The sequence below is a fragment of the Hydra viridissima genome, unplaced genomic scaffold, assembly GCF_058129835.1.
Source record: "Hydra viridissima isolate aposymbiotic clone 2 unplaced genomic scaffold, HvirCarnegie_v1 scaffold_6, whole genome shotgun sequence".
In the NCBI taxonomy this organism is placed as follows: domain Eukaryota; kingdom Metazoa; phylum Cnidaria; class Hydrozoa; order Anthoathecata; family Hydridae; genus Hydra; species Hydra viridissima.
The window spans coordinates 5630158-5648579 of record NW_028324305.1 but is presented as its reverse complement, the minus strand read 5'-3'; the positions used below and the strand labels follow the sequence as shown (position 1 = coordinate 5648579).

At 29.8% G+C, this 18422-nt stretch overlaps 1 protein-coding gene across 1 annotated transcript in view; it reads right to left on the bottom strand.

The window, feature by feature from the left end:
- Positions 1–5045: 5045 nt before the first annotated feature.
- Positions 5046–18422, bottom strand: part of LOC145190502 (uncharacterized) — a 39492-nt gene continuing 26115 nt past the window's right edge. The window contains exons 21-50 of the mRNA XM_090090781.1: positions 18056–18212; positions 17623–17894; positions 17511–17546; positions 17331–17400; positions 16940–17103; positions 16504–16665; positions 16155–16202; positions 13171–13345; positions 12752–12969; positions 12554–12604; positions 11750–11894; positions 11148–11401; positions 10966–11001; positions 10714–10869; positions 9965–10462; positions 9597–9800; positions 9184–9353; positions 8875–9018; positions 8636–8774; positions 8328–8464; positions 8022–8180; positions 7452–7578; positions 7186–7352; positions 6936–7070; positions 6590–6728; positions 6330–6478; positions 6096–6166; positions 5842–5978; positions 5614–5643; positions 5046–5505 (exon numbers count right to left, since the gene is read on the bottom strand). Coding sequence (XP_089946907.1) covers positions 5300–5505; positions 5614–5643; positions 5842–5978; positions 6096–6166; positions 6330–6478; positions 6590–6728; positions 6936–7070; positions 7186–7352; positions 7452–7578; positions 8022–8180; positions 8328–8464; positions 8636–8774; positions 8875–9018; positions 9184–9353; positions 9597–9800; positions 9965–10462; positions 10714–10869; positions 10966–11001; positions 11148–11401; positions 11750–11894; positions 12554–12604; positions 12752–12969; positions 13171–13345; positions 16155–16202; positions 16504–16665; positions 16940–17103; positions 17331–17400; positions 17511–17546; positions 17623–17894; positions 18056–18212 — 4556 coding nt within the window. The 3' untranslated portion in view covers positions 5046–5299. The remainder of the gene's footprint in view (positions 5506–5613; positions 5644–5841; positions 5979–6095; positions 6167–6329; positions 6479–6589; positions 6729–6935; positions 7071–7185; positions 7353–7451; positions 7579–8021; positions 8181–8327; positions 8465–8635; positions 8775–8874; positions 9019–9183; positions 9354–9596; positions 9801–9964; positions 10463–10713; positions 10870–10965; positions 11002–11147; positions 11402–11749; positions 11895–12553; positions 12605–12751; positions 12970–13170; positions 13346–16154; positions 16203–16503; positions 16666–16939; positions 17104–17330; positions 17401–17510; positions 17547–17622; positions 17895–18055; positions 18213–18422) is intronic.

The window sequence follows — 18422 nt, the reverse complement described above, 5'->3', positions numbered from 1 at the left end:
CCATAGAATAAACAATCTTAAATCTTAAAAAGGTGAAGAGCAACACAAACAGCCTGGTATAAAAATATAACAACTTAAATTAAAGTTTTTACTAAGTAAATCTAAGAAACAAAAATTGAATTATAAAAACTTTAATCATGATAAGTTAAATAATAGACATGGTCCTGTAATTTAATTCATTAGGAAAATATAATTATCAAATTATCAAGAAAGTCCAAAAATATTTCACAAATAAAAGTAAACAGGTATACTAATCTGTATACTAACTTTTAGTATACCAAGTTTACGGTAAAGTATACCGTAAAGTTAGTATACCGTATGCTGTATCCGGCGATCCGTAATGTTGACGCATTACATTCACAGAACAAGTCATTTTATAGTGCGTTTGCAGATATCAAGCCGATGATGTTTTCCGATGGAATATAAGTTAATTTATTTTATTTATCGGACCGACGTCGGGCCGATGAAGTAAAACGATGCCAATCTAAAGCTGATATAAAACATGTCGGCAAGACATCGGGCCGACATCCATGTGTTATCTGGGGTGAACGGAAAAAAGCGTAACTAGTTTATATAACCACATTAAAACAAGTTTTATTTTTAGTGTGAATGGGGTATTAGTTGATGTTTTATTTATATATATATATATATATATATATATATATATATATATATATATATATATATATATATATATATATATATATATATATATATATATATATATATATATACAGTATTGGACAAAACATTTGCAACCAACATCGAACAATGCTAAAAAGTGTTCCTAATTTTACATGTCTTAAAAACGAAACGAACTATACTACCACAGCAAACAGTTCAGGAGTCTGGAGTCATAGCATGCTATGACATGAGCAATCAGCTGACAGGTTACAGCACACAGGCAGAATATCGTTGACAAGTGCCATTTTGCAGCGGACAAAACAAGTGCAACTTTTTTGGTTTGTTTCATTTTCTTAAGTCTGGTCCGTGTCAACGTCACAGAAGTTTTTTAACAATTAAAGGAAGTATCCAGGAGTTTCCAGAAGCATGCAGAAGCTTCCAGAAGTTTCCAGAAGAAACAAGTGCAAAAATGGCTCCCGGCAGTCTTGGATTGGAACTAAGAAAGAAAATTATTGGCGATTACGTAAGTGGAATGTCACAAAAAAGTATTTGTGATAAATATTGCGTGAAAAAATGGACCGTATCAAGACTATGTTCCAAATATCGTTCTACAGGGAAGTTGGCAGCAGATAATAAAGGTGGAAGACCGCGTTCCACCACTTCTAGAGAGGATTCTATGATCGTCAAATCCATCAAGAAGGATCCCTGGATATCATCAGTCGAGATACAAAAGCAATTAGAGCTGCCTGTATCGGACCGAACAGTCAGACGATGTGCTGTTGAAGCCAGATTGTTTTCTCGACGCCCTGTAAAGAAACCGCTGATTTCACTAAAAAACCAGAAGAAAAGACTCCTGTTTGCTACATCTCATATTGACTGGAATGTGCAGAAATGGCGAACTGTCCTGTTCAGTGATGAATCGAAGTTCAACATCATTGGGAGCGATGGCATTTGCCGTGTACGTCGACCGGCCGGAAAACGCCTCGATTTACGTTACTGCCATAAGACCGTGAAGCATGGTGGAGGTAATGTAATGGTCTGGGGGTGTTTTTCTGCTAACGGTCTAGATCCAATACATCGAAACGATGGAATAAAGGACCGTTTCATGTATAAAAATATCCTGAAAGATGCTATGTTACCTCATGCTGAATGGAATATGCCAATAAAATGGGTTTTTCAGCAAGACAACGATCCGAAACACACTGCAAAAGTAGTCAAGCAGTGGTTTCAAGACAACCACCTATCGGTGATGGATTGGCCGCCTCTATCTCCGGATCTCAACCCTATCGAGAACCTGTGGGAGATCGTCAACCGCAGAATTAATCGTGAAGGTGTTCGTAATAAGGATCAGCTGTTTGAACAAATCCAAAGGGCCTGGGCAGCGATTCCACAAAGTTTCATTGATCACCTGATCGAATCTATGCCTTGAAGATGCAAGGTTGTGATCGACAACAAAGGATTTGCCACGAAATATTTATAGCGAAATACAGCTTGGTCAACATTTTTTCGAGTTACACTTGTTTTGTCCAGAAGGAAATCAACTTTTTTTAATACTTTTGATTAATTTATTAATTTTCGTGTACAAATAATGAACTTTGTGATGAATAAAACTTGAAGAACTTTGTCTCTAAACAGTTACATAGTTATTTCTCTAAATTGAAAAAATGCAGCACTTTTATATAAAGAAACTAAATTAGTATTATTTGGTTGCAAATATTTTGCCCAATACTGTATATATATATATATATATATATATATATATATATATATATATATATATATATATATATATATATATATATATATATATATATTGTATATTTTACATTTACATATATAATATATGTAAATGTAAAATTATGGAAAAGAATTTATCTGATCATAGAAAAAGTAACGAATAAAAAATTGATTGACTTAAAAGAGTCATTTAGGAAATATTGGAATTTTTAGGCATTGATGTTGAAGCCGATGGGACAAAATCACCCTGTCTTGCATAGACTTTTTTATACTAAGAATTACAATAACTTCTTACCCCAATTACCCATCCCTCACCCCTCACCCCTCACAAAGTACTAAGCTTACACACTTTAAAATCGTTTTTAAACGACTGCTTCAAGATGATAAACTATGATTGCCATTATAATGCTGTGACTAATCCTTGATCTATCCATGTGAGTCTTGTGTTTTAAAAAGCAAGCACAGTAAGCGATCATCCATTTAGCAGATTTTGGAACGTTTTTTACCCTTCTCCTCTCCCTTGTATCAAGTTCCAACGTTTTTATTAACTCTCCTATCTCAAAGTATGTCACAAATTGCCAAACTCCTCCCTTATAAAAAATTTTTATTTAAAATATATAGTTAATATTTAAGCTGTAATTTAATAACTATTTTTAATATATTAGTTTACTTAAGTTTTGTTTTGTTTAAAAAATGTTAAGATCACTTATACATGAAATATAGAGACATTTATTTGTCTCTTTTATTCAGATTTGTCCAAAGTGATCTTAATGCATCAAGCGTATGAATTGGCACGAAAAGAGAAGATCTTCAACATCTTCGTGAATTGAATATCTGACGAATCTAATTCATCAATGTGCTCCCTAATTTCCTCAATCAAACTGATTGCCAAAAACTCATACTGATGACGTATTTGTAAATTAACTGCCCTTTGCCTGATCAGCACCCTATCAGGCAAAGAAAATAAAAACAAACAACCATATGTTTCTTCAACAATACATTAAATGTAAAACACATGTAACCACTCTTACAACAGCAATCTTGAGGAATGATGATGCCGGCAAGTTGAAGATTTAAGGTGCTATTTTTCAACTTGATAAAAAACATTCTTTTAGGTTCGCAGCCATAAAAACGGCATTACTCTATTACCATTTAAAATCTGAAATTTAGATATAGTATATTTTTACATCTAAATCTATGGCATTAAGTTAAGAAGTACAAAGAATAAAAAGTACTTTTTGATAAGAAGGATTTGGGGCCCCCCATCTACATTCAGAATGATAGCTAGGTTAATAAATGGACTGTTTTTAGCAAAACCTCTGAACTCGTTTAAACAATAAAATTTATTGTTAACAGCAACAATTTGAAATGACCAAAGTTTTTTAAGTGAGAATACAGGACTTAGTTTTAATGACACAAATGCGGGTTTTAGGGCGCCTTAAATATTTGAAAAAAATTTTCAAATATTTTAAGCTGGCAATCAGATACTGTAGCCTCCATTTTTTATTCGTAAATATGGCTATGGGGCTAGATCATTGGTATATAAAACAAAATAATTTTAAAATATACTATGTTTACATTACCTAGCAACGTTTTGGTCAATTAATGTTTTTGTCATTCTGATAACAATGTTTGTTTTTTTCAAAAGCTGCCAATCCGTAGGAAGCATGATCACAATCCATAGGAAGCATGATCACAAACACTTTTCAGTAAATCAAGTTAACCCTCCTCATTTTGTGGATTACCACTATTTACTCGGAACGGAGAATCTTTCTAGATACTGCCGTTGAATCACAAACAGGCTTCCCTCCAACGACTGGATTCTTATCGTTAAATCAACTTCATTAATCTCTATAATGGAAAGAGCATTCAATTCCGTGCTTCAGAACTAGATTGGATTTGGCCTCTTAGGCAATATAGTAGATCTTTGTGAAGCTGAAGACCAGTAATTAAAAAAATCACTTTTGACTTTAATTGTTTTAGAAGAATATTTAATTTATACTTCTTTGATTTTTTTTTAAGGTCTTTTGTCGTTTTTTATTTCATTCCATAAGTAATTCATCTGTTGGTGACATCTTTGCTGCAAGTTTGAAAAACACAAAAGCTGTTATTCATCCTTGCACTTTTACATGCGACGTTATTATTCTTAAATTCACTACAACTCTTGCTATGTACCAGTCTTCTATTTTACAGCTCAAGCGAGGACTCCCGTGAAATTTTTCTTGAGCGATGGAACTTCAAGTGCATAAAAAAGTTTTGAACTTTCAAAATTCAAAATTTGTATTTTTAAAAGAAAGTGGTCAATGCTAGCTCTTTTTTTTTTTGATGATTCAATTCATTATTATAAAAACTCATCATTATCATAAAAACTCAAACTATTTGTGATTTAAAACTAATTTTTATAATAATGATTGTCTTTACTTTTTCATAGTTCTTATGCAATAATCTAAAAAATTTTGTATCACAAAACTTGATACTCCTCCCTCAAACCCCCCCCCCCCCCCTCAGCATGTGGCGTAATAATTGGAAAACCCCTAAAAAGTCATGAAAATGAAAATTTATTAGGGGATTAATTTTGCTTATATTTAGCCATTATTTGAACTTAATTGGGTAATTTCTTATTGGTTGAATTTTTAAACGGCAATTTCTTATTGGTTGAATTTAACTAAGCATAAAAAATCTCATAAAAAGATTTAAAAACCTTTAAGAATCATCAAAATTTACAAAAATCCTATTTAAGTATATATATATTAAAAAATGCATTAGTTTTTATATAAAATCACATATAGTTTTGAAACGTATTATAAAAGGTGTCAATAAAAACAAAATATAAAAAGATGTTTTTTTAGTTGAGTTTTCGATGAACATTAAGCTTTTCAAAGTAGACTATTTTTTTGGATGAGCAAAGAAATATTTAAAATTATTTAAAGTAAGATTTTCAAGGATAGGAATCGTCCTTCATGAACTTAACGTTTAATTCATCGCTTTCATAATGTATGGGATTTTCAAAAGCTTTATGTTTAAAGCCGACGTGTTTCTTCCTTAAGATATATACCACTGTTGCGGCGATTACGGCAACAATGATGATAAAAAATATAGCGAGACCGATCTTTCCTCCGCTTGAGAGTCCTCCATCTTTAGAATCTAAACAAAAAGGTACGTAATTTTAAGAAAGAGATAGTTTAACAATGCAGTTTTGATTTTTTCTACAAGATCAAATAAACCCAAAAAAGACCAAATCAAAGGTCTTACCAGGCTGGACATTCTTCCCTGGATTTTGAGCTAAAAAGGGAGAAAAATAAAAAATACCATTCTTTAAAACTATGACCTTTATCAGATTCTTACTTAGGCGGTTCCAAATGAATAAAAGACTTTTGAATAAATCAAGCGGCTTGGATTTCTTTTCAAGATAACGAATAAGAAAAAAACGTCGATTGAGCAAAAAAAATAAAATAATAACAATAACTTCGCTAAACTCACTTATTTTGAGAGAGCTTTTATCAACTTTATGGTTTGCTAATTGTCCCGTTGCTATTTCTTCTTTGAATAGTTTCAATGGATCTTTGATGTTGAGCGAGTTGAACACCAGTTTAAAGTTTACAATGACACTTCCCGCACTGAAAAAAAGCCAAAAAGCCAAAGCAAATTTCTTTAGTAAAACATGTTTTAAAAGCTTACAAATGATAAAAACAAAAAGATAAATTAACACGATAAAAAAAAAACTACTTGCTAACCTAAAACTACTAATCGTAACACTATTAAATCCATCTTTGAATTCTTCTGTCCCTATGTAAATATTTTCTATCTAAAGTTGATAAGAAAAGGTATTAAATTTTCAATTGGAGAGATATCAAACTTCTTATGAAAAATAAACGCGCATATATTTACTTTACGTGTGATACGTGCAAATTTCCATGGTTTTGGATACCATGCATAAAAAAATTATACATAAAAAAAAATTCACATACCGCAGATTTAACATCATAAGCGAGGTTTTTAAACTCTTGACTGTTTAAATCTGATAGTGCTTCGCTGTAACTTACATCTGTCAATCGGAAGCTACCAAAAAACGATTCTGTCTTTGTAGAAGGCGATTCTGTTGATACAACTTGAGATTCTATAACAACAATAAAGTAAAGAATTATAGTGAAACATAACACCTCCACATCTTTCTATTAGGTTTTCAACGTCTTAAAAAAAGAAAAGAAGATGAAACACACGGGAATACCTAGAGAGCAACCGTAGAGTTCGATGCGCATACAAACTTCATTTACATAATCAACTGGGTTGATTCGTATATATTGAGCTATTATTGGATTGGGGAGTTTGAAGCGAACAACACTTTGTCCGTCATTGTTTCCAGTTATCTATTCCATAAAATATATACTAATGATATTATATGCTTAAGATAACCAATGAAACTTGTTCCCGATCGAAATTCTTACAAAAATTACAACAAACTTTAAAAAATCATCAGTACAACCATTTAGATTTTACAAATTATTACTCGTTTGAAATTCTTGATTTACTTCAAAAAAAAAAAAAAAAAAAAAAAAATGAAAATCTTGATTTACCTCAAAAAAAAATGTGTTCCAGAAGTCTCTATCTGAACTCCATTGAAGCCGATACTTAGTAACATAACTTGGGGTATCTCCATCGCTTCCTTGTGTAGCAACATAAGTTATGCGTGTCAGTTGATTTAAACTCACCTGAACAACAAAGGATATTCAGCACATAGTCTCAAATGGAAAAGTGCTGTCAAGTGTGTGATAACCAGTTTACTAATAAATTTATATAAACTTGACTGCATCAATGCCTTTATACCTGTAAGTACTGATTTTTATCTTTTTTTTGAGCACACCATCCATTGGAGTTATAATCGCCAAGATTTAATCTTGCTTTTTGAGGTGGATTTTTAGTTCGCGATGATGATGCAGAGAGAGCATTGTCTGGGATTTTTAAACTTTCCAATCCCAAACTTGTATCACATTCTGAAAAATAATTTTAAAAAATTTTGTGCAAAAGGGTTTCTCAAAAAGGAAAAAAAAGTGAAAACAAACAAAACACGAGATTTTCACAAAACTTCTTACCATAGGTACAGCCAAACAGCTCTACTTGCAAACAGATATCTTTATTCCATTTCTTTGGTAAGAAACGAACATAGCGTTTTATTTGTTCTTTTTGCAACTCATAGGTTTTGTGCTCAATAGAAAATAACTATATAAAAAAAAATAATAAAAAAATAAACAAAATAGTTTTGTATTTTGCTGAGATGTATGTGAAAAACAATAAACTGAATTGCTGCTTTTTTACAAGGAAAAAAAACATGAATTTAACATTTTTCAAAATATTTAAAGAAAAGCACAAAAAAAAGATGGACAAAAACAAGAGTAAAAAGAAAATACAAGAAGAAAATACAAGAAAAGAACTATAAAAAAAGATCCTTTTCAAAACAGCTACTTAATTATAATTACATAACAACAAGCGCTTGCATCAACTTTTAACAAATTTACATATGATACATTTTAATAAGCATTTGAAAATTTTTGTAAAAGCTCAAATTTGATATCAGAAATTACATGATTAAGTTAAATTATAAGAAATAAGATCACCAAATTAAAAACATAAGATATCAGATGATCAAAATTAAAATGATTTACTTTAACTAATCCATTTAGTGTTTGATAGTTCTCCCAATTAATTCCATCATCACTAAAATTTAATTCATACAATAATGTGCCCTTGCCAGTAGCCGATACACGTGTAATTTTGTGGGGAGTTTGCAGGTCTATCTGGTACCATGGATTCGAGTCATTTGTCTAAATTTTTAACACAAAAACATAAATTAATGAAGAATGTTTTGCTATAATAAATTTCAAATAACAGCATCTGAACTTATTTAACAAGGCAAGTTATAAGTTATAAAGTAAAACTTATAAACTAAATATTTATTATTAAATAAATACCTTTGCACACCACCCAACGGAATTGCTACCACCAAATAGTCTCCCATAAGTAACAGGAAAACCTTCAAGTGTTGAAGAAGCTGAGAGATCTTCATCTCTGATCAAGTGATTCTGCATTCCAAGAGCTTTTGAGCAAACTAAAAAAGAATTGTTTTGGATAAATAAAATTTCCAATATTTTTTTGATGAATAAATAGATGTAAGAGAATATTAAGTCTTAGATTTAAGACAACATTCAACAACTTAATTTATGTTGTTATAATAATATCAACTTATAGACATTTAAAAAAAGAAAAAAAAAAACCTTACCTGACTTGCAACCATAAAATTCCAATCGAAGACAAATATAATTTCCAAAGAACTTCTTTGGTGTTATTCTGATAAAAAGAGCCTCCATCATGACTTTAAACCCATCAATATTTTGGCTATTAGAGTTTGCTCTTATCAACTAAATATATTTTTATAAAAGTTAATTGACTCTGAAATATAAATTTAAAATGTAAATAGCTTAATCTAAAATGAATTAGAAAATCTTTTCAACTTTAAACCTTTGAATCATCGGTATCCTCTGAATAAACATTCCAGTTTATTCCATCTGAACTATATTCAAGTTGATACAAAATCACATGGCCATAACCTACTAAACCCTGAGTGCTAATGCGTGTAACAGTCATAAACTCTCCTAAGTTAATCTAAAGAAAATACAAATATTTAAAATACAATTTTATTTATTTACTAACTTATTTGGAGTAAAATGAGAACTATGGTATTTTATATATCATTTTTAAGAAAAAAAGACGTGTATCACTTAACACCATGTAGTTAGATAAATAAAGAATGCATTTTATTCCATTTACAGTAATTGACTGCTTTCCATCTGTTACATTTGTACACCAGGCTACATCTTTGTTATTATACTTATAATTCAATCTAGCAAATGATGGCGCAAAGCCTGGAGCATATGAAGTTGCATTAATGTTAGAATCAGGTATATCTTTGCTAACCATTCCTAAGTCATCTATGCATTCTATAAAAACAATTGCATTTTCATTAATTCTAATTAAAAAAAGTTACAAAATATATCTATGTTACTAAACTCAGAACTTTCTTTCTTTTCTTATTAATATGGAGTTTGGTTATTCTAACAGGTTATTCAAATTTCAAGACTAAAATTTCTTTTTTATATTTACTTTTGAAATCCAAGAATAAATATTTAATTCTTTAATATCTAATGAATATTTCTAAATTTCAAGAATTTTAAAAAAATTACCTAGAGAATGCTCACACATAAAGCTTAAACGATCACTGCAAAGGTTATCATTCCACTGTCCATTTGCAACTGACATTTCCACACAGTTTTCTTTACCTACAATGTCATTAGGTTCATTTTGGGCCCAGTTTTTGTAGGAATCTTTTGAAAAAAACTCATTACTGCTCCATTTAAATACACCCTCTTTTGCTTGATCATTTAACCCTAAATTGTAGAAAAATGTCTTTAAAACTAAAAAAGCCTAAATAAGTTTTTTTTGTATGCACAGACAAACATTCTACATTTTTTATTGATTCAACTTTTTAATCTTTATAAAAATAAATGGTACATATTGTATGAAACACAACTTCTGTATGTAAATATCTCACCAATCCAGACATTACTCCAGCCTTCACGAATCATGGTACGTAAATGATTTTGTATGTCTTGACTAGAAATTGTAACCAAATTGCCACCATAATTAGAACAGCGCTCTCGAGCTTCTGACCAGGTGACTCTATCACTGTAGTCAGAAAACAATTTGTAACAAAAATCATTATATTTTGACCAGCCAGCAGAACAATTTCCCTTGAACTCTGGTTTTCCCTCAAATTCTTTGTTAGTGATCTTGCATACAAATGGATTCATTGTAGAGCATTCGTCATTTTTCCAAGTCCCCTTACTATAAGGATACTTATTGTCAACTTTGTACTGGTGAGCAACACATCTTTCTTGATTTTTAGGAACAATATAAGATTGACCAGCTTGCCAATACTTGAAATCAAGTGGAGTGTTATCTTCCCAGTGGAGTTGGTCTTCATCCTTGTGCTTATGCAATCCAATCCAAAATAGTGTCGAATTTTCACCAAAATAACTTGTCAAAAAAGCTTAAAAATGATTGTTTTGAAAAATCTTAAATTCAACAAATAAAATACAAATGTAAATTTCAAATACTATTTTATGTTTTCAATGAAAATTTGATCTTAAACTAGCAAAAAAGAAAAACAAAGTTTTGCTTTTGCTTTTTAGGTTTCATAAGTAGCAAAGTTAATTCAAACAGCTTCCAAAACAATTATCAATTGTCTTCTTTCATAAAAAAGAATTTTGTTTAAATATGCTCCCAACCAAAACTACAAACCTTGTTCAAATGGACTATGAACTGATACAAGATTACCACCATTATCTTTTTTGCATTCCATCCTGGCATTTTCCCAAGACATTGGGGTAAGTACTAATTTGTAGCATGAGGTTTGATACAATTTATAACCTTGTGGACAGGTTATTCCAGTTTCAGCTAGAAGATAATAAAAAGTAATAATGATAAATGATAACATAAATAAATTAACAATTCATATTAAATAAAAAAACTAAATTATTTGTGATGAATTACTTGAATTTACTGTAGCAGGTGGTGAAGGAGATGAGGCTAAAAAAGTAAAAATTAAATTTTAAAAAATAATGACCAACTTTCTATTTTATTTTAAACATTGAATTCAATAAAACAGACAGAACAGCACATTGAAAACTGATTTAATAATTAGAAGCAAAAGACTTAAAAAACTGCCATTTTACTTTTGCTGCATATGTAACCATTTTCATTTTCACAATTTATATCATTCCATCGACCTTGTTGAAGGAAATAAGGCATCATTTCTACACAATCCTCATCACCAAACCAACTAGGTTGTCCAATATACCAGTTAGTATAGTCCACTGATGACTGATCATTCCATAGGAATGTTCTCTCAACTTGTCGATCTGATAAGCCAATGTATATTGGTTCATGTGCATTATATAGTTGGCTCAGTAAAAAAAAATGCTCAAACCTTAAAAGAAAAATTTCACTATTCTATATGTAATTCTGTTCTGAATTTTTTTTATTCTGAGGTGTAATTGTTATACTGGTTGACACAGAATAATAAAATTCAGCTATCCAACAGTTTTATCATTCTAAGATATAACTGTTATAATACAGAATAATAATACTCTGAAAAATTGTAAAACAGAATCAAGTTAAAAAGGAAGTATTAAATTAATGGAAATCATGATGAATGTATTACAAATAAGTCTGAGATTTTGATGAGAATCATTTGATAGACCAACTTTTAAACATTTAATACCCAGTAATACACAGCTAAAATAAAATATATAAAAAATAGTGACAAAACTTTTACTCAGAATGAATGGATGTCAATGAAGCATTCATTGATTGGCAAAGATTCTCTGCATCTTTAAACTTAAGTCTATTTGCTGCGCCGTATTTGAACAGATAGCACTTGCTCCCATATAAAATCCAATTATCCTCACAATAGTTTTTATCTAAAAATAAAACTTTATAAAAAAAAAAACAAAAAAAAAAACAAAAATTGTATGTAATGTAAAAAGATATGTATGTAAAAACAACAGTGTATGCAAAAACAAGAAAATGTATGTAAAAACAAGAAAATGACATGTAATCAATTCATATACCTTTATATTATAGTATATTAATCTATCTTGAACTTTTAAATTATTTTGTAATTCTATTTAAATATTTAATATAAAATATAAAAAATATGTCTAAAAATTTTAAATTCTTTAAAACAAAGAAAGAATCTTGTAAAATTTTAAAACGATCGTTAAGATAATACAGGAGAGATTTGTTCAGGTTTTTTTAATCTTAGTTTTTTTACTTATTCTCTTATAAAGGAAAAAAAAACAACTAAAAATTTATAAAAGGTAAAATTTATTTAAAAAATAATCACTAACTGGAGCCTTCATTAGTTTAAAAATCTACAATAAAAATATTTGTGCAAGGTCTGTGAGGCTAATGAGTCTACAATAAAAATGTTTGCGCATGGTTTGTGCTGCTGGAGCATCTTCTTGAGAATTTCTCACCACTTCTTCTACTTAATTTTTTTTTTTTTGTACTTCTTATATGGGTTAGGAAACTTGAGGAACTATAAAAAAATTTTCTTACATAGTTAACTGAAACTTACCTGGAGCAGCAGTAGGAGAAATTGAAGGTTTGATGCGAGCAGGAACTGTATCTAAGAAAATAATCAAGAGATCATAACTGTAAGAGAACAAAAAAAAATACTGCAGCAAAAGTATCAACGCATATAAAAAAATTCTAAGATGTTAAAACAAAACAAACAAACAAAAAAAAAACAATAAAAGAATTAACAAAATCATACTATTAAATCTTTCACAGACATAAGGTTTTTTCAAATTACAAGATACATCATTCCAATATCCTGCTAAATCAATTTCAACACAGTCTTCCATTCCTTGCCAATTATCAGGTTGAAGACTTTTAAAATTGAAATAATTAGCAATGGATCCATCTAACCACTGCCAGCCGGATTCATGAAATAAATCATTCAAGCCAATATATGCATTTTGCATGTTTCGTCTATAAAAAAAGACAAAAAACTTCATTACTATTAAATAATGTAATGAAAGATTTTTCAATAGCTATAAAAAATATCAATAGAAAAATAAGAATGAAAATAAAAATCAAAAATAATATTTCAAATTTTAATTTTTTTGAAATTTTTAAAATAATTTAGATGATTTAAATGATTTGAATAATTTTATCATCATTTAAAAATACCGTTTCAATTCAGCTGCAATAAAGTTGGTTTCATTCACATCTTGGATGCTTGTCAAACTGCTGTTTGCAGCTTCACATGCCAATGCAGCATTATGCCAATCAAGATATGTATTGTTGGAAAAATAATAACAATTTTCCCTGTATAACTTCCAATTACTAGGACAAATATTCAAATCTGCAAACAATAAAAGACGTTGTATTTAAAAAGAAATGTGAATGAATATGGCATATAAATACTAAAATAAGTTTAAACAAGATTTAAAACAACAACAATATTAATAATAATGATAACAAAAACAAACAAAAAATTATTAACAAACTATAAAATTTTAATTTTTAAACTATTTTATCTTCATTAAAAGTTTTAAAAATTTTTCTTTAAAAACTTTTGTTTTTTATTCTAAAAAAACTGAGGTGAAAAGAAATAATAGAAATTTATTGCTTCCAGGAGCATTTTTGATTTTTAAGCATTAAAGTGCAAAATGCAAGTAAAAATCACTGTTGGCTGAATATTTTTTTGTTACCAAATAAGAGCATTGTGGATGTCATGTTTAAAATAGTAACTGGTGTTCATTGAAAATGAAACTTGTGGAATTCCAAAATAACAAACTTCTTTTTTTTATTCTTGTTCAACCGATACGATGGGCATCTTCCGATCTTTTTGGTAAACTAGCAAAGCTCTGCACAACCTCTGATGCACAGTGTGAAACTTCAGTAGGTTGTGATGACCAAAAATGTTTATGGCATTTTTAAGTTACATTATGATAACTTAACCTCGGTGAAAGTTTCATCATTCCAGTTTAAAACATTTGTGAAAAACTTTGGGAAACTTTGAGAAAATCAAAAAAAAACACCAATGTTACTTAAAAAAGAATTAACTTTATTACAAAACTTTAATACCACAGTTTGCATTACAAAAATAGCATAATTGTCTATTTTTTATTAAACCTAATCTGAGTCAGACTTTACATCTAAGTTTTCCTCATCTTCAATTTTTTCTTCAGCTTTGTTGACATTGTTAAAGAAAAAATTAAACTCTCTAACCTTAAAAGCATGACTTTTATCTTCATTTTTTTAAGTGATAAAAAAATAGACCTTACAATTATTAGATTAGGTCTTATTAGATTAGGTCTTAATGTTTAATCATATTTAAACAAAAGAAATTGTTCAATATTTTTGTTCTGTTCAATATTTTCAGGGGTGATTTCACTTTTACTTGCTGGGTCTGAGTCATCGAAGGTTAAAATACTTATTACTTTTTGTTTAAACCAGGTTTCTAAGTTTATAGAGCTGAGAGGGTTAGATGATTCTATTCTTCATACAAAAAATCTCTTTTATATTTGCTTCCCTACTTACTTTACGAGCGTGAAGTTCATGATATTTCCTGTATAACTTATTTTTTGACTCAGCAGCTTCTTCACCCATTTATCCTACTGGAAACTGGAGCCATTAACTAAGAGCCACACAAATCCAACTTCTTTGCATTAATTTCTCATTGGCAGTTAATCGCGATCAATAGATTCTTGAATCTAACAATCAGGTCTTCTGGTATATCTAAAACCTCACTTAATTTGATTGGATCTGAGAAAACTCATTGACAAAAGTTGCCTGTTGTGCTTGTTCCAGCACCTCCAGCTCTTGGCTGATCAACTTTCAACCCAAACTCTTTTTGAAACCGATTTTGGATTTAGAGCATTTGCTCATGTGGAAAGGCTTTTTGATCCTTTCGAGTTCTTCAGACCTTTACCTCAAGTTAATATTAAACATAGAGCAGGCACTGGAAGAGCCTCACTCATGTATGAAGAGGACTAACACCATACTATGTTGCTTCTGCCTTTGTTTTGAATCCTTTATTGAAATTGTTTTTGTCTGTCATTAATTTTAGAGTAGCTCCACATATCGGACAAGTTTGCATTGATTTTGTGTGAATGCAATTATTTTTCCATCTATCACTGACATCACAAAGTCAAAACCAGTAATGACATATTTGCCATTTGGAATGTTAACCTTGATTGATTCTAAATCTTCCATTTCTCTTGCTACATCAGCTTTGGTTTTTAGAACCACATCCTTGCATTCCTTGATGAACTCCAAGGTTAGAGGGCAATAAAATCGCACATTCTGGCTCTTAGTTTGACCAAAGAATACTGTTTGTACCAATTTTCAACCTATACAATCACAAAAGAGTAATAGTTGTGGCTGAAAGGTCTGAGTCATTTTCTGTGCAATTAGAAAGTTGTGATGGTATTAGGAGTGTCCTGAAGAACCATCAAATCCCTAACTACTCAGAAGTATGAGTTCTTCAAGGTCTTTGTATTTGGTTTCTAAATACTCAATAGCTTTGGTTCGATTAACTTCCGTGATTCTCTCCGTAGTCTTGTAACAGAGAAATCGTTTCTTGTTTTTGTTATGAGTTTTTTTTTTGTATAATAATGTGCTCATTTCAGTGTCTACAAAAAAAGCTTCCTTTAGTGTCATTTGTGTGCCCTATTTTAAATTCATGTGCGTATTGGCAAGAGTCTTGTTGATTTTTTGCTATGCAAGAAATGAGTTTTGCCAATGTGAAGTTCTTGTCATTGCATGCTTTCCATCTTTGGCTGCAATAGTTCAAATTTTCTCCTTCCCACATGAGACTCCAGATATGATTACCCATCATACTTTTGTTATACTGGCCATTGAAATCTTCTTTAAACATTTCTGTCTTGATAAAAACATTGAAAAAATCACCTTGCTCTTATGGGAATGCACCCATATTGTGTGAAAAGTGGTCCCCTCCTCCCCCTTACCTCCTCAATACATAGGGAAGGAGGAGGGAAGTGAAATTTTGTTACACAGTGTGTTTATCATTCAATCAATGAATCTTCATGACTTTCTCATTTACAAAGAGGAAACGATTAAAATTCATCAATCAAATGATTATAGTAAAAATCAAATCATTTTCTAATATGTTACATATGCTATGAAATATATGAGTGAAAAATTACCTTGGGTAGGGGTAACAGGTGGTGCTCTTGTAGTTGAAAATACTTTTCCTAAAAAAACAATTAAACTCCTAGAAATACAATCACTGTTTAGGGAACTAAAAGAAAAACTCATTTTAACATAAAAAGGAAACATTTGCAAAGACTTCTAAAAACATATATGAATCATATATAACACATATAAACATATATGAAGCTGTTTAAAACATTTATATGAACCTGCTTAGTATTATCTAACAATTAATTTTTGCATAACTTTTACATAACAAATGGTTAAGACAAAATGGTATAATCCTATAATGTTAAACGATATGAAAATTTTTAGAAATGTAGAATTAGCAAATCAGCAAACCTTTAGGAACCTGACAAAAAGAGGCTTGTTGTAAGTAGCACTGCATATCCTGCCATTTTCCTCCGTTCTGCATTCCTGCACACAAATGTTGCATTCCTGTATATGGTGAATTAGTGTACCAATTTATAAAAGAAAGGGGGGTACCATCAAGCCACATGAATCCTAAATAGAAGTTTTCATTTTTAGTAGACATAGTAAATTTAACTTTTATTTCTAATTTGATTTCGAAAACAAAAAGTCAAATTTCACTTAGAGCAAAAAATTATTTATCATATGATATTGTTTTCACATAAATAAGAATAAGCACTTCATTACAATAGTGACTAAAATCTTAGCTCTATAAAAAGTCATTTAAAAGTTGACATTTTAAAACTTGGTATTTACTTTATATTACATAAACTTATATTAAGCAAATTTAATAAACAAAATTTTTTACCATTGATGAGACCTTCATTTGATAAACCAAACCATGCAAAATCAAGACTGGAATTATAAAGTGCATCAAAAAGTATACTATTGAGCTCAAAAGAAGTGACAGATGCCAAGTGACCATTTTCCCCCATTTTTGAGCAAGCTTCTTCAGCATCATGGAATGATAAACTAAAAGTGGTTTTGCACATCAATTCTTGAAAGACACAAAAAACTTCACAAAATTTTTTTTTTTTAATTGCTACAAACTACTGTAAAAATTTATGATTAGTAAATTTCAATTTCAATCGTACATTAATTTATTATAGAATTTAATTGGAACAAAAGTATAAACATTTAAAAACCAATTATAATTGTTTTAGTTACAGAAATTTTACTGCATGAAAAATTATATATACCTATTGTTGTTAACAATATAACAGTTGTCCTGATAACTAACCCAACCTGCTTCACATTGCTGTGTATTTCCTAAATATAGTAGAGTTTAAAAAATTAACTTCTTTTTAAATTTTATCAAAATATTGCAAGATCTAAAAATTGCAACTAACTACTACAACAGGATTTTTAAAAAAAATTACCAGAAGTAACCAATGGTGGAGTCTCTGTTGTATTAACTAAAGAACAACAAATACCCAAAATAGTACATCTAAATATTTTCTAAATCAAAGTTTTAATTTTATTTTTTTGTACCTTTTAAAGTTTGACATATAAAAGGCATTTTTTCTTCAAGCTTTGCTGCTTGCCAAAATAAAAAGTCATCAGCACCATTGTAGAGACTAAGCTTAATATAAATCTTTTCATCCCTTGGATCTGGCTGCTTGTTAAGCCAATTTGTGTAAGTCACAGAGTTTTTATTCATCCATGTGTATACCTGATATGCAGGATCATATTTCATACCAAGCCAAACATCAGTCTTAGTGTAAAGTGCACCCAACATTGTCGTCAGAAACAATTCTTCTTCCCTAAATTAAAGTAAAAAAACATTCTTTCGGTCAGAATCCACATTTTTGCAATAACTAATCAACGTCATTACAACTGTGATCAATATAAAATGCACAATAGCATTAAATTGTTAAAAATAATAAACGAAAAAATGTTCACTAAAAATGTTCAGACTTCAAACCTGGAGTGAATTGATGCCAAATTTCCATTAATGGCATCATTTTTACATTGTAAAAGTCCTTCAGTTAGATTAGCTTGATGAGTGTACAGCTTAAAACAGGATCTGTCATGAGCAATATAACCTTTTGGGCACTCATTTGAACTGGACATACTTTCATCTAAATTTTAAATATAATTGATGTTAGTTAATTTACCTTTAAACAAAGTACTTCAACATCGTTCAAATGGCATGGATGTGTTTAAATGTTTTTAAATTTGTCCAATACACCTGAATAAGGCTGAAAAAACAGCTTATGCTTACAAAAACTAAAATAAAAAGGTTGCAAAAAAATATCAAAATGTCTTTAAACTTTCTTAAGGAACAGTTT